The 16,504-nt window shown below is 38.5% G+C and overlaps 1 protein-coding gene across 1 annotated transcript; it reads left to right on the top strand.

The window, feature by feature from the left end:
- Positions 1-14,091: 14,091 nt before the first annotated feature.
- On the top strand, positions 14,092-15,657 carry CXIP1 (CAX interacting protein 1). The gene is made up of 3 exons (XM_079025944.1): positions 14,092-14,418; positions 14,938-15,207; positions 15,408-15,657. The coding sequence occupies exons 1-3, from the start codon at positions 14,217-14,219 to the stop codon at positions 15,461-15,463; spliced, it is 528 nt and encodes a 175-aa protein (XP_078882070.1). The 5' UTR covers positions 14,092-14,216; the 3' UTR covers positions 15,464-15,657.
- The last annotated feature ends 847 nt before the right edge of the window (positions 15,658-16,504 follow it).

Below are 16,504 nucleotides of genomic sequence, written 5' to 3'. Positions count from 1 at the left end.
GGTCTTTTCTTAAGGCCCATCCAATTATTCTGGTCGAAACTCTTAGTATTCCTATGGCCCAATATCACATAATCATATAGGCCAAAACTATGGTCCATTTATGGCCCAATTTTCCAAATTGGGCCTAACCCCTCATATGGGCCTTAACCTAAAGCCCATCAACCTATTCTAGTCCATATGATCATTCTTGGATGGTCCATTAATAATCCAATTACCAAAGCCAAATAGAAAGGCCCAACACAAAGCCTGAGTGAAATTAGGGTTTCACATAAAGTGACAATTAAGGTTAAGTGTTTCTCACCTAACCCATTAAGGACTTAATCCATTAAGTCCCTTACTTTACTAAATAAGTCATATTGTGTGATTGGGCTTAATACATAATTCCATTCCAATGACCCAAATGTGGGTCCCGATAAGTCCAAGCCCATAATCCCAAAATTAGGGTTTTCACATGAAATGATGATTAGGGTTAAGTGTTTCTTACTTAATCCATTAAGTCCATTATTGCCTTAAGTTAGTTTGTCAATGATTATTACTTAATATTTCAAGTTTATTAAATAATTCCCGTGTGTATGCCTGATCAATTTCCACAAGTTAGGGTTTTATGCCCTTAGGGTTTTCCAACCCAATACTGGTTCATTAGCCCATTGGTTGGGCTTTTAGGTCACATTGGGCCTTATTGGCCCATTAGGGTTCCATTGGGCCCACTAGGGTTTATTTGGGCCCACTAGGGTTTCATTGGTCCCACATTATCCAAACATCCCCAAACGAGTTCCAAACGCAATTAAAGCACACCGCCACCCGACACGGCGGTCGGTGGTGGTTTAGACTTTTCTTTATTCCGATACGGTTACAATTTACAATAACTATGAAATCCTACTTCGTATAAAGAAGTTATGTTTTTTTTAAAGTTTCGCGATTAACTGACACGACTATGCATGTCATAAAAAACGAATTTTAGATAGGTTGCATATATGGAGTTTGTATAAATTATAAAAATCACCATTTTAAGAATTATATTTGAGTATTTTAAAATTTGACGTTATTAATGTTTTTTATAAAACCGGATTTTATTTTAAACCAATAATTTGTTACATCTTATGTCCACATTATAAATTTGGAAAACCAAACTTCAGGTGTTATTTTATTATGTGAAAAACTAATTTATCAACCACACATAATAATTGCATAAAATAAACAACACAAATATACATAGAAATAAATGTCCATAAACATAACCAACTAATGACATTTTTTTATGAGCCAGCACAAAAAATGTCAAGTACATTCCTAAAAGGAAATTTTAAGGGACCAAAAAATTTATTTTAATGTTGTTGTAGAAGCTCTTACTTGAAAAAACACCCCTTGATTGCAAAAGCTTAGAAAAACTTCTTTAAAGAAATATTTTAGCAATATGCAATACTTTTTAGAAAAGGCTGCATAAAAGGTTGCATTAGGTCCAACAGCTCCAAGGGAAGCTGTCAACAACAACACCTTTTGCAACAGATTATTGAAAAGGTTGTATTTGTCCATGCACACCTCAAAACCTCGAAAATTGTCTTCTTGTCTTCAAAAAAATGGCTTCAACTTCATTTTTTGTTATATTTTTGTACAAATAAATTATTTCTAACAATTAATCTATTATTTACAAAAATAAACCAAGAAAACTAACATATTTAAGTTATTACATACCATACGAATAAATAAATTATTACAACCATTTGTATAACAAAAACAACAAGCACAACAACACAACCAACACAATGGTCATTGGCTAGTTTATGCACATCGTACATATCAATATACACATTAGACATCCTTTGTTTTTCTAAGACAACTTTAAATGACAAAAGATGCATGGAAACTTTTGTCACATAAAATAACAATTATAAAGTTGTCATAGAAAATATGTATGAATTTGTTTTTAAATAAAATCAAGTTATCCATATTCTCCAAAAACTAAGATTTACAAAAATCAAAAAATCTAACAAAACTTGCAAGGTGGATTTGATACCAATTATTGGGTTTTTATTCAAAATTAGTTTCAAAAACATAAGATTTAGGCAACGAAAGACTTTAAAATTAGAATAAACATAAACCAAGTTTATACCGACCAAGGATCTTCTTGCAAAGTTTGGAAAGAAAACAAGCACCAAAGTGGAAGAAGTTTTTAACAAACTTTGTAGACTTTGAATCCTCAAGGGGAGGCTTGGAAGTTGATGGAGAATGTGGAACCTTTGAGACACTAACAAGTTGTCAACTTTATTTAAGATGCTAGTATTGTAAGAAAACTCTTAACTCTTAAGCTTGAAGTTTATAACCAAAGTACGAACTTCAAGAGAGTATAAAAACAAGTAATATCTTGAAGAGGATAAACAAAATGGAGAGAGTATGCATACTCTCTCCAACTCATGGTTTTGTGTCTAAAAGAAGAGCAATAATGAAAGTCTCATGAAGCTAGTATTTATAGCATGAAGAAAAAGTCCATAAGTCCTTAACCATTTAGCATTTTAGACAAACATTTCTCTCATACTTGTAAGACCAACCATGCTTTCATTTCTTTTTATTAAACAATGATGAAAGCCATGCTTTTATTTAAATAATCAAAAGACATGTCTTCTTTTTGTAATACTTTAATTCATACTTCTAAAGTATGTTCCCTAGATTAAAATAAACTACAAACCATAACCTTATTTCTTCTTCCTCAATTTCGAAATTAAGAAGTCAAAAGAGGATAAAAACTTTATATTTTATAAACCAAGTTTATAAAATATAAACTTTAACTTTTTGGTAAAAGACAAAAGAATTTATGTAGTCCCAAATATTATGTATGACTTATTAATTCATAACATATGAATTATGTAATGTTTCTTGCTAATGAAAATTATTATTTTCTAGAAATAAATAATTTCCAATCTAATTATAAGAGTTTATTGAATATTTATTAAAACCAATTTCTAATAAATAATCAATTGTATCATGTTGTTGTTAGTGTGACCCTTTAGTATCATATGTTAGTTATCAATATCACTTTAATATGATTCTTGAGCATACTAGATCTTTCACGGGATCCTAAGACTCCTTTAAGATCCGGGATCCTGGATAGGTTTAAGGATCCTTAAATATCTTTGAGATTTGAGATCCTGGATAGGATTGTGGATCTTGGCCCTAACAACATGATAACCTTTTAGTAGAGCATGACACTATTTTATCCATGTTTGTAAAACTTATCAATAAGACTCCCCACGATGATGTTGGTACCTCGAAGGGGGTGGAGGTACATTATTAATTATTTCACTCCCATAAAATATTTATTTAACTTTATGGTCCTTATGTTTTGGCATTGTTTTTAATTAATGTAACACCCTGTTCTGAAAGTATCCGTTTATGGATTTTAGAGGCCAAGGCTATGGGCGTTTCGGTCTTTTATGGGTTTTGAGTTTTATTCTGGAGGTTTTGGGTCGGGGTGTATCGCTGGAAGTGTAGGGCTTTTCGCCACCTTTTCGTGGATATAAAGTTCGTCGGAAACGGACTTGGAATGAAGGAATGGCACTTTGAAGTTATTGACGTTGTTGGCCCTTAATGGAAACAGATGACAAAGAAGGACCATGCATGCAAGGTGGTAAGCGCATGAGTATGCCCAACGTATAAAAGCAAATGGTCGTGGGTGCCTTAGGCGTACACCCAGAGTACGTCCAGAGTTCAGAAACCCTAAATTTTAGGGTATGCCACTATAAAAAGAATGATAAGCCTCAAGGGTCAGCCTCCATTTCACCCTTGGACAACCACCACGAAACCCTAATCCTCCCTTGAGTGTTCTTGAAGCTTTGGTGGCCATTAGTGAGCATTTTGGTGTTATAAAACCATTTTCAAGCAAGGAAGGAGCAAAGCAAGGTGGTAGATCAAAGGAGAAGTTGTAGATCGGGGACTTTTGCCTATTTCCATACTCTTTCAAGGTATAAAGTTCTGAGCTTGATGATTGTTCTCTTAGATCTCTTTTAGGAGGAGTTTATGGACTCTTTTAGTCTAAAGAATGGATCTTTATGATGAAATCTCATTTGTGAGCTTAGGGTTGCCACCCTCAGAGCTAAAAGGGTCCCATAAGCAGTAAAGTCTCTATCTTGAATGTCTTAATGGGTTGATGCATGAGATCTAGACCTCTTCATGGAATTAATGCATCATTTTTGGGAGTTTGGACTTGTTGGGCCAAGTTTAGTCACCAAGTCAGCGACTTTATGGATTAAGACTTGAATCTGTGTTAGTAGCTTCTGGAGTAGAGTATTAAGCACTTAATGGAAAAGTGACTTAACAGGGGGAGTACATTGAGCGTACATGTAGGTACTCCCAGCGTACACACCAATGGCTAGTACTCTTAGCGTATGTGAATGTATTCCCCGCGTAATCTGTCAGTTTGGGCCTTGTTCGAGTCCAATCAGCTTCTAGCCCATTTTTCTTCAACATTTCTTCAATTAAAGCCCAATTTGTCTTTCCATATCACTCAAAACTTCCGCAAACTCTTAAACATCGATCTTGCACACTCAAGAATTCTTTCGCGCCCTTTCAAATTTAAAGTTCAACACTTCTGCGCCTTCAAGCAATCGACAAGCCCACTCCATGAATCACCTCCATAGCCATCAAGCACGAAATCCCCATTTCCCTTCAAGTCCAAACGCCTTCCAAAAGATTCCGCACACTCCCGCTCCTCTAGTTTCCTTAAAATCTGCAATAATGCTCAAGAAACTAGAAACTACCTGAAATGGTCATAAAAATAACAAAAAGGAAAATATGCATGGAAATTAACTAAAATGCGAATGGAATGTCCTAAAAAAAACTATAAAAAGAAGTAAATAAAATGAAGTTATCAACGAATTTATCATGTTTTACTGGGAACAAATTCCGCAACATTTTTATTAAAAGAGGTACTCTAATTTTTATAAAGCATAAACAAAATCGGTCTTTTCTGGCCGTGAAAATGGGGATGTCACAGAAGAGTAGTGAGACTGCGGGGTAGCCGTAACATTTCGTTAGTAGCTAGTTAGAGGAGTGTGGGCGAGGGCCCGTATCTCCTAGTTAGTGAAGTGTGGGCGAGGCCCGTATCTCATAGTTAGCATGATGAAGATCGATAGAGAGGGTAGTTCGTTGAGTTTTAGGATGGAGTGGCGCCTGCATAGCCCAAGATAGGTGAGACCTGTGGGAGAGGCCACTCCGATATGTAGTTGGGTGAGACCCCTAGGTGAGGCCCGTATGATTGCAGCAACGCATGTGGGACCTGGTTGAGATCGTAGGGCCAAGTTAGAGCCTTAGAGGATCGAGGATCCCAGGACTTAGGGAACCGGAGTGGCAAGGTATATAGAGCAGTTTTAGCTAGCTGAAGTTTCTTCAGAGGTCGTTAGGAGCGACCGAGAGTTTGAGCTTGGGTTCAATAACCGGAGGGAATCCGGTATTTCGAATGGTGGACAGAAAGGTTTAGACGTGGGAGGTCCCTATTCTTTTGGAAAGAAGGCAAAAGGCAACATTGTGTGCGCGCAGAAGTGTCTATCATGATGGTTCCTATGTGCGAAGTAGCTTCGGGTTGTGGAAGTTTGAAGTTCGTCTTCTTCAGAATGGAAGACCGAGTTAGCTATCAGTATATTGGGAATGTTGTTTCATGCGTAGAATCATCAGTTGCGTTCCACATATCAGTTGATGGGGAGATGGGTGTTAGTAAGGAGAGACTTCGAGGACGAAGTCTAGTTTAAGTGGGGAGAGTTGTAACACCCTGTTCTGAAAGTATCCGTTTATGGATTTTAGAAGCCAACGCTAGTGGCATTTTGGTCTTTTATGGGTTTTCAGTTTTATTCGAGAGGTTTTGGGCCGGGGTGTATCGCTAGAAGCGTAGGGCTTCTCGCCACCTTTTTGTGGATCTAAAGTTCGTCGGAAACGGACTTGGAATGGAGTTATGGCACTTTGAAGTTATTAACGTTATTGGCCCTTAATGGAAATAGATGACAAAGAAGGACCATGCATGCAAGGTGGTAAGCGCACGAGTACGCCCAACATAAGGCTGGGTTACGCCCAACGTATAAAAGGAAATGGTCGCAGGTGCCTTATGCGTAAGCCCAACGTACAGGAGGTACGCCCAGTGTACGTCCAGAGTCCAGAAACCCTAAATTTTAGGGCATGCCACTATAAAAAGAATGATAAGCCTCAAGGTTCAGCCTCCATTTCACCCTTGGACAACCACCACGAAACCCTAATCCTCCCTTGAGTGTTCTTGAAGCTTTGGTGGCCATTAGTGAGCATTTTGGTGTTATAAAACCATTTTCCAAGCAAGGAAGGAGCAAAGCAAGGTGGTAGATCAAAGGAGAAGTTGTAGATCTGGGACTTTTGCCTCTTTCCAGACTCTTTCAAGGTATAAAGTTCTGAGCTTGATGATTGTTCTCTTAGATCTCTTTTAGGAGGAGTTTATGGAATCTTTTAGTCCAAAGAATGGACCTTTATGATGAAATCTCATTTGTGAGCTTAGGATTGCCACCCTCAGAACTAAAAGGGTACCATAAGTAGTAAAGTCTCCATCTTGAAAGTCTTAATGGGTTCATGCATGAGATCTAGCCCTCTTCATGGAAGTAATGCATCATTTTTGGGAGTTTGGACTTGTTGGGCCAAGTTTAGTCACCAAGTCAGCGACTTTATAGATTAAGACAGGGAGAAGGACTTGGATCTGTGTTAGTAGCTTATGGAGTAGAGTATTAAGCACTTAATGGAAAAGTGACTTAACAGGGGGAGTACATTGAGCGTACATGTAGGTATGCCCAACGTACACACCGATGGCTAGTACGCTTAGCGTATGGGAATGTACGCCCCGCATAATCTGTCAGTTTGGGCCTTGCATCTTTGGGCCTCGGTTTGGGCTATGTTTTGGATTCTTGGGCCCTAGTGGGCCATCAAAAGTTTGATAATACGGGCCAAGGAAATGTTTGGGCTTAGGGTAAGGCCCATTAGAAGGATTGGGCCCGATTTAGCAAATTAGGCCATTAGTGGGCTTGGGAAGCTTACCTAGTTTTGGGCCTTAGTATTGGACCTTAGTTATGGACCAAGTTGGCTTAGGTGTAGAATGGTCATTCTACCCTATGAAGGGTTATTGAATTGGACTAAGTGATATGTTGGTATTGATAGCTCGGGGAGTCGAGGGATCAGAAGTTCGGGGATCTGCCAGCTATCAGCGAGGGGTTATTTGCAGGATTCTACGGTCAGCTTTGCGAGGTGATTTTTCTCCGGTAGGAACGCGTCTAAGGCACCAATGTCGGCCCGTTTATGTATGTTAGTGAATACCGGATTTAGATCCGATGTCGGGCGAGGCCCGAGGAAGGTTTATATGTATGCTTCCGAGCTACGGTTCGATGTCGAGTGGTACCCGATGCAGTAGTGTATGTCTAGTTATACTTGTTGTCTTTGTGATACTTCTATATGCCTGGTAGGTGGGATGAGTGTGGACGGGGGCCCGTATCTCATCACTAGTTGAGTATGGACGGGGTTCCATATCTCATTAGTAGCAGAATAGGGGCGGGGCCCAAGACAGGCGGGGCCTTGAGGCTAGAATTTATCGTGTAGTGATTACGTTAGCATGTTTATTTGTTATTGTAGTATGTGTGTAGCGGACGGGGCCCGAAGACAAACGAGACCTGGTAGAAACAGATCTGTATACCGAGCGGGGCCTGATGCCGGGGGGGGGGGGGGGGGGCGATACAGTTTGCTAGGCCCAGTGTTTGCAGTATGTGATTATGTATGGTATGTGGTAGATTGGGGAACTCTTCGTGCTTACAGTTTTCAGTTTTGGTTTCAGGTACTTCTGGTTGCGTAAGGAGGAGCTCGGGATGACTGCATCGCACACACCAAGAAGCTTTAGCCTGGGAGGCTTATACTCTGATAAAAGAACATGTTTTGTGATGATACTCTGATTTGATATAACAACTCTTGTTTATGAACGATATGATCTATTATTATGGTTTTTATTAATTAATTAAAAAGAAATTTTCGGGACCGTGTTTCTAAGACGTTACAATTAAAAACTATGGAATCGTGCAGGCACTTATCATGCAAGATGTTGGTACCACAAAGTATAATGACATGTGGGAGCATGATTATGGGTCAGGTATAGCCGAACAACCATTGAATCACGACCTTGAGCATCCGTCTCCATGTATTCAATCGTCCAATGTAAAAGAGATTCCAATGGATGAATACAAAACTTCGGTGGCAACACCTCTTAGGTGTCCTATGTGCCAAAACATTATGTCCATATGGTATAAGTCCTTATGGATACAATTGAAGAGGAAAGGTGTTGCACGACAAAATCCATCACCGTTGGACAATCTTTTAGAGCCTACAGTACACAATCTATATAAAGAATATGAAGGTTAGTTGTTGTTTGTTCACCTTTTTTTATTGGTATTGCGAAAATTGAATTTTGGAAGCGTTTATATGCATATAGTCATGCAGACTGGTTGGAATGTGATGTAAGTTATATAATTATGTGCTCATTACGTACTATGTTTCTAATAACAACACTTACTTTAATGCATTTTTTTATTGTTGGCCCATAATGATGTGGATCTCATTGTTGATAAAGCGTAGAGCGGATGATGCTCGGTGGAATGTTGTGCCGACAATTTTCAACATTGATGTATTTGATTGGAGTGATATGGATGATGGATTTGTTTACCCAACTTGGACAGGCTTTGATACGGTATAATTGTAACACCCCGAGTTCAGAAGTGCAAGTTCAGGGTTCTTGGTGTAAATAAGGAAGATCGACTCGACGAGTCGATGGGTAGACTCGGCGAGTCGAGTCGCGGTTCTGGTCGTATGTTAAAGTGACCAACTCGGCGAGTCGGCGGCTGGACTCGGCGAGTTGGTGTTGGAATGAGAAAAACCCTAATCTTCAGGGTTGCCCCCAATTTAAAGGACTTTATGTCCTTCACCCATACCCCTAATCCCCTAGAGAGTTCCAGAAGCCCTAATATCCGAGAGTGTGAGCTTGGAGAAGTGTTTGGAGCTTTGAGGAGTGAACTTTGTGAAGAGGACTTGTAGATCAAGAGTCTAGCACCAAGGATTTCGTGTGAATCAAGAACCCACTCCAGTTTGGGCACGTTTTGGGAGGTAATAAGTTGTTATCTTAACCTTTTCTTCTAGAATCATTCATATGTGGAGGCTAGGGCTTTCCATGGTTAAGGAATTTTATTATGGAAGCTAGATCTGAAGCTGAAACTTCAGATCTGAATCTCTTTTGAGTCCTAAGCCCATAAATTTTCCAGTTCTTTCAAGGATGAGACTCTCCTAAGGTGTAAAGCTCCATTGGAAGCTTAGTTTGGTCATTGAGAGCCCCTAGAGCCTTGCATACACGTAAAGTTTGCAACTTTACGTGATAATCATGCCCTAGAAGCTTTGATCTACAATATAGAGTTGTTGCATGGCGTAGAAAGCCACGGTATGGATTAAGAACTGAAGCGACTCGGCGAGTCACATGGGTGGACTCGGCGAGTTGTATGAATATGTACATGGACTCGACGAGTTAGAAGAACAACTCGGCGAGTCTGTTGAAGATTGCCTTGGACTCGGCGAGTCTGGTCGAGAAGTCCTAACCTTTTTGGTTGAGCTGTGAATCGGTGAGTCGAGGGACGACTCGGTGAGCTGAGCAGGAAGGGACTCGGAGCTTGTTGGACTCGACGAGTCTTGGGGCGACTCGGCGAGTTGAGTCGTGGCATGAGAGTTTCTGAGCATAGGAACTCGACGAGTCAACGGGTTGACTCGGCGAGTAGGGTTAACCATGAAAGTTGACTTTGACTAAGGACTTTGACCTTGACCAAGGGTTGCCCAGTTGACTTCCAAGGGTATTTTGGTAATTATTGGTGTTAATTGGTTTTGGTTATTTGGTAATGATCAGTGGTGGAGTTCGTGCTTGTGACATCCCCATTTTCACAGCCAGAAAAGATCGATTTTGTTTATGCATTGTAAAAATCAGAGTACTTCTTTTCATAAAAATGTTGCGAAATTTGTTCCCAGAAAAACATGTTAAATACGTTATCAAAACATTTCCGAAGAAACGTATTTTATTCATTTTAAAACGTTTGGGATGTCATCGTCAATACAAAAACATAAGCATAAACAGAACTTACATTTATTTACACTAGTGATCTAGATCTCTTTAATCTCTCAGTGTAATGTGACTTCATAACAACACCTGTGATATAAATAAACTGAGTGAGTCAGGTTGGGAAACCTGGTGAGTACATAGGGTTTTCAACCCACAATAATATAATTATTATGTTCAATCATCAAAAAATTAACCCAATTACCTGTCCCCATTATCTTCTTATTCCTAAGTACCCTTCCTAAGGATTTATCCTAAGGGTCGTCTCCTATATCATATTTTACCTGTCATCTCCTTACATCGCATCTCCTTTTATGCTTGTTCCTAAGGACTTTCCCTAAGGATCATCGCCTACATCGCCTAGACAATATTGATTCAGGGATTACTCCCTCAATACGTGCCCACCAAGGGTTAGGGTATCATCGCATGAATACGTAGTTACAACATCGTCTGAACTCGTAATTCATAGTAAGGGGGTTAAAGTATCATCGCATGAATACGTAGTTATAACATTGCCTGAACTCGTAATTCATCACCTACAGGTTATGAGTCTGCTGGTGTTTCCATGGGGTTGTCTATAATAGTCCGTGGTCGCCATCTATACTATGGTAGATGACTACATCTCCAAATTGTCAGACAAGGTTGTAGTATCCTACATCACTGATTCATCATCACCCTTCTATCCTCACCTAATTATCATCGCCATCCTATCATCACCTATCTCTCATTATTTTATTTCATCACACACCAACTATTTCATCTACCCATGTTTTATCCCAACATATTTGTAGATTAAAATAAATATACATTTTAAATCATTTAAAACATGTATAAAATCATTCATCCATCATAGACAACAAGTATTCAGATAATATGCACACATAGCACGTAATTTATGTAAAATACTTCATATCTATGTGTAAGATGAAAGTAACTATGCACTCACCTGATTAGGTGGTGACTCGGCGTTTGGACAGCACTTCGTTACTCTAAACACACTTTTCCTTCGGCAAAACCTAGTATCATTTCCACTAGGGTTTAGTCTAATGCTTGACGAGACTAATTTAAGAGTCTAGCTATTATTACTATTATATAAGCGTTAAACAATACTTATATAACCCATAATAATAGCTCAAATACTCATTATAAGGTCCTAATAACAATACTATATTGAAACATAAGCTATACTAAAGATAGGATAGGTACAGCTCACTTACAGCGGGTTTTCTTGAAAACCAGGCTTTGCTGGAGCAGCGTTCTCGAGCCGAAAGGCTCTTTTCTCGGGACTCCGGGAGCCTCGGGGCTTCCTTCGGGTGCTAGGGGTTTAGCTAGACTTTAGGGGGCTTAAGGGGAGCTAGAGAGAGAGAGAGAGAGAGAGAGAGTTTAGAGAGAGAAAGTGGAAGAGGAAAGGTGTGAGAATGAATGGAACCCGGCACATCTATTTATAGTGTGAAATCCTGATGGAATCGTCGAGTAAGAGGACCTACTCGCCGAGTTGGGGCATGTGGTGGCCATCTGGTGGTGCCACATGTCCAATTCTGGTGGTGCCACGTCACCCCCTATCGCGTATCAGCCTTCAAACTTAGAAAAATCACAACTCTCGCATACGAGCTTCGTTTTTTACATTCTTTTTTTTCAACGCGTAGGTAAAATCAATATCTACAAATTTCATTTAGACTTTGTCGGCTAATTCTCGACCAATCTTAAATTTAACAGTAGGAGGCGTTTAGACTGTTAAATGACCGCGAAAAATTCGTAACTCCTTCATACGGACTCCGTTTTCGTCTATCTTTTTACTATTGAGTTCCTATTAATGAGATCTTCAACTCTCATTTAGGTCGCGTAAGCCAAAAACCGCTCAAACTAAAATTCGAGTTTCAGGCCGTGCACTGCTAAGCCGAATCTTAGAAAAATCATAACTTCCTCATATGAAGTCAGATTTAGGCGTTCTTTTTATGGATGTTCTCGGTTTAACGTATTATACAACTTGGTTTAGATCACTAAGGCTAAAAAGTCCTCTATCTTAAATTCACTATTTACGTCTCCCGGTGTCGTGCCAGTTTTGCCGTAAAACTTCGACGGGCCATAACTTCTTCGTTATAACTCGGATTTCGGCGTTCTTTATATGTACGGAAACCTTGTGACATATTATACAACTTGGTTAAGATTATTTATTCTAATTAATCTTTTGTCGAAAAGCCGTTTTCGACCCTTATTGCCTCTAAATTGACTAGCCCGGATCTGTGGGCGTTACAGTGCTGGTGGTCGGAGCAGCGTGGCCTTGTTTCTTCAAGTAGACAGTTGCAGGTGAGTTATCCTCATATCGGATGGGAATCCGGGTAGTTGTTTGTTATGTTATTGCTTGGCTATACATACATTCGGGTAGCTAGGATGATATATATTAGAGACCCGGTTAAGGTCGATATCCTGGTATATAGGATGATGCTATGCTAGTGACTGGTTAGGTCGGTATCTTGGTTAGGATGTTGCTATGTTATGTGATCTGCTAGATCGGTTGATTAGTTGTGAATTGCTATATGATTATATGTTTATGTGCACATGGTTGTTGGACTGGGCTTGGGTTGAGGCAGGTCCTGCTTCGTGCTGTAGGCTAACATACCCAGGGCGGACCGGTTAGACCGAAGGCCCGGCGAGCGGTCCGGATAGGCTGAAGGCCCCAAGAGGGCGGACCAGACGTGCCGAGGCTCGAATAGTGGACCAGACAGACTGAAGGCCCGGTGCGGGCGGACCAGTCACATTATAGACTTGATATGCATGGTTGTTCTGTTTATGTTATGATATAATATGTGTATGGTATTGTGGTTGGTATTTTGGGGGAACTCACTAAGCTTTCGGGCTTACAGTTTCAGTGTATTGTTTCAGGTACTTCAGGAGACTGTGGAAAGGCGAAGGCGTGACCGTATCGCTCCTCATCCTTATGTTATGATTTTTGGGACACTCTGATGGAAAATGATTTGAAAACATTTTGTAAACAATGCTATGTGTCTTTCAATTATGATTGAAAAAGTTTAAATTTGGTATGAATTTTAGGGATGTTACAATAATTGTGTTTCGATTACATTACCTAAGTAATCGTAAATTTTAATATAATGTTATTTAATGATTAATTATTCCTAACCTTTTATGTAGATTTACATCCCAATCAATATACCAATTGCTCACTGGTTTTTTGGTGCTTTGGATTTGAAGACATTCAAAATGACTATATACGATAATCACTAGAAGAGCGGCTACTTTTCAGAAGAAGATGAATGGTATATATGTATGAGAGCCCGCATCCACAGACTGTTAGTGAGTATCAACTATGGGGGTATCAAACCAACCGATGCAATCCCACTTGAGAGTTCCAACATGACTCTCGAAAATGCCCCAGACGTACCACAACAGATTGACAGTAGAAGGGATTGTGGAGTGTTTTTATATTGGTTTCTGGAGATTTTGATCGTCAGTAATCATATTTTATAGAGGGTAAAAGCGCTCCATAGACAATGTTATATTATTCCATACATGAATGCTTTATAGGCTGGTTACATAAAGAATTTCCCAAAATATCACTATTTCATTCACGTAAGAGCATATGGTATAGGCAACGAAAAATGCTATTATTGCTGATGTGACACCTCATAACCTATTCATAACAAGATGAACACCACCCCCCCCCCCCCCCCTCCCTTCTTGTTGTATCTAGTTATGTTGCTTCTTGTTGTGGTCATGACTAGATGAAACGTGATCTTCTATTGGCTGCACAAATTCTCTCTATCTCTCTTCTCTTTACAGGTGTTATAACACCATGAACACCACCCCCTCTTTTTATTGCTTCTTGTTATAACACCATTTCAAATTGTCCATACAATATAATTTTAAAGATACACAAAACAATGTACGAAATAGAATTCCCAAATATAATGGTCATTTTGTGGGCCGGGTACCCATTTGATTTGACCATTCCAAACTTGTATCTACAGTATCCTGACGCTCCTTCCCCTCCCTTTCATCGAAACCATCGTGTGTTGGTCGATACTCGAATACCAGTGATCGAAATTATTCCAAAGCTTCCGTCGTAAAGATGTCATGTTCTATGGGTTTTCACTCGCGATTGACATCCTCATCCAGGATTCCATCTTTCGAATTTGTATCTGGGTCAACCGCAGTTTCTCCACCTGCAGTGCGCTGCCCTGGTCGTCGTTCACACACCTCCAGCAGCCTTAAAGTCGGCATCAAAATCAAAACTTGTTCAAGAAGGATTGATTCTACGCGATGCTTTGCTGGTATATGTTTTATTCCACTTATCTATCGTTTTGATTCGTTTATCGATCGTAGTGAACGTTGACTGATAATTTCATTCTATCAACCATGACAACATTTTAACCAATATACGGAATACTTGCGTCTTCGTACCATCCACAATTTTCTTTTACAATTAGGGTTTCTTTTATATTTTCAGAAATTAACAAGAATCGCTTTGCTTGTTGATTCACACAATGAAGTTAATTATTAATGTAAATAGTTTTTAGGGTTTTGAATTCTTGGCCCATATTTTGTGTAACCTTTATTTATAGTAATTCTTCTATCAATGTGTTAATTATCTTGAATTCTAACATCTATGATGTTTAAACATATACACCTACCCTCAAGATGAGATACTAACGTAATAGTTGCAGGATAGATTAAGAAAGATTGATAAATGATTGTTATTGTTGTTACTTAAATGTGAATAATCACATTCAATAATCAGTTAATGACATGATCTTATTTCATTTGTCAAATGGCTTTGTTTGCTTTTGCAGCATTAAATCCAGAGTTAAAGACTACATTGGATAAAGTTGTTACATCACACAAGGTGATTCTTTTCATGAAAGGAACTAAGGACTTTCCACAATGTGGATTCTCAAACACAGTTGTTCAGATTTTGAGATCAGCCAATGTACCTTTTGAAACAATTAATATTCTGGACAATGAAATGTTACGTCAAGGGTTAAAGGAGTATTCTCAGTGGCCAACATTTCCACAACTCTACATTGATGGGGAGTTCTTTGGGGGTTGTGACATAACTGTTGGTAAGTTCATTCCCTCATGCTTTTAAATATACATACATATATATATATATATATATATATATATATATATATATATATATATATATATATATATATATAAAACTTTATATCCATCCATACATCATGATGCATTTTAATCAGTATCTCTTCAGTCTTCATGGATATAGTATGTGTAGTTAATAACTCTTCTTTTATTACAGAAGCATACAAGAGTGGAGAATTGCAGGAACTATTGGAGAAGGCGTCATTATCCTGATTCATATAAGTTTATTTCCTTCATAATTGTAGAAAAACATGTTATATTATTCCATACATGTAATCGACTTTTTGATTACTGAAAGGGAGGTTCTGTAAGTTGTATTTATGAAAGAATGTCTTCATGTGTGTTTCAGTGATGTATATGGAGAAAAAAAGATGCATACAGAAATCCAATTCATTCAGCCTTCAACATGCCTATTATTACTATCACCCTGTTTTTTTTCTTCCTCATAAAGTGTTGTCTTGATAAATAATGTATATGGACTCAATGAGAAATTTTCATTTTCCAAATTCTCTAGTAACAAAGAAACACTCATATGATTTATACTTGTCAAATAAACTAATAAAATTGAAACACCATTGCATATATTGCTTACCAGATTTCCTCATCAAGTTAATTAAGAATAAAGAAACAGTGCCATTTTTATCATCTTCTGTCAAAAAATTGCAAGAAGATGGAGAGCAAAGATTCAACCATTAATATAATCACCAATCCTGCTACAAGATTCCATAATCACATAAAGCTTTCACCATTGTTGATATGAATACATTATCAGCTTGACTAAGGTGTTGTTTGTTTTTTTAAAGCCAAAATGTTTGCAGTCTGCAGACCATATCTGCAAGCCTCTGCGGTAGAAGAGGCGGACCAAATGTCTACAGTCTGAGATAAAATGACTGTTTGTTTTTAACGTCTGCAACTGTTGAAATAAATTGATTTTTTAAACTTAATTTCATATCATAAACATTAAAAATGTAATTTCAGCAAAAAAAGAAAGAAAAAAAAACTACACGGTGACCCATGTTTTTTTTTTGTTTAGGTTAAAATGGGGTCCGAAGACATTTGAAGACAGTAGTCCATATCTACGCCAGAAAGACCTCGAGCAGACGTTTTTTGATCTACGCACTTCCAAAAAACAAACACTTTGCGATGACATATGTCTATGCGGCGTAGACAAGTGGTTGCGTAGATCTTCACAAAAAAAACAAACAGCCCCTAAATGTTTATGCAGTGTTTGGCATGTATAAATTAGCATAATGC

The sequence above is a fragment of the Lactuca serriola genome, chromosome 2, assembly GCF_051521515.1.
Source record: "Lactuca serriola cultivar US96UC23 chromosome 2, Lser_US96UC23_V15, whole genome shotgun sequence".
Lineage (NCBI taxonomy): Eukaryota > Viridiplantae > Streptophyta > Magnoliopsida > Asterales > Asteraceae > Lactuca > Lactuca serriola.
The sequence above is the reverse complement of the archived record's forward strand: the minus strand, read 5'-3'. Positions and strand labels throughout refer to the sequence as shown.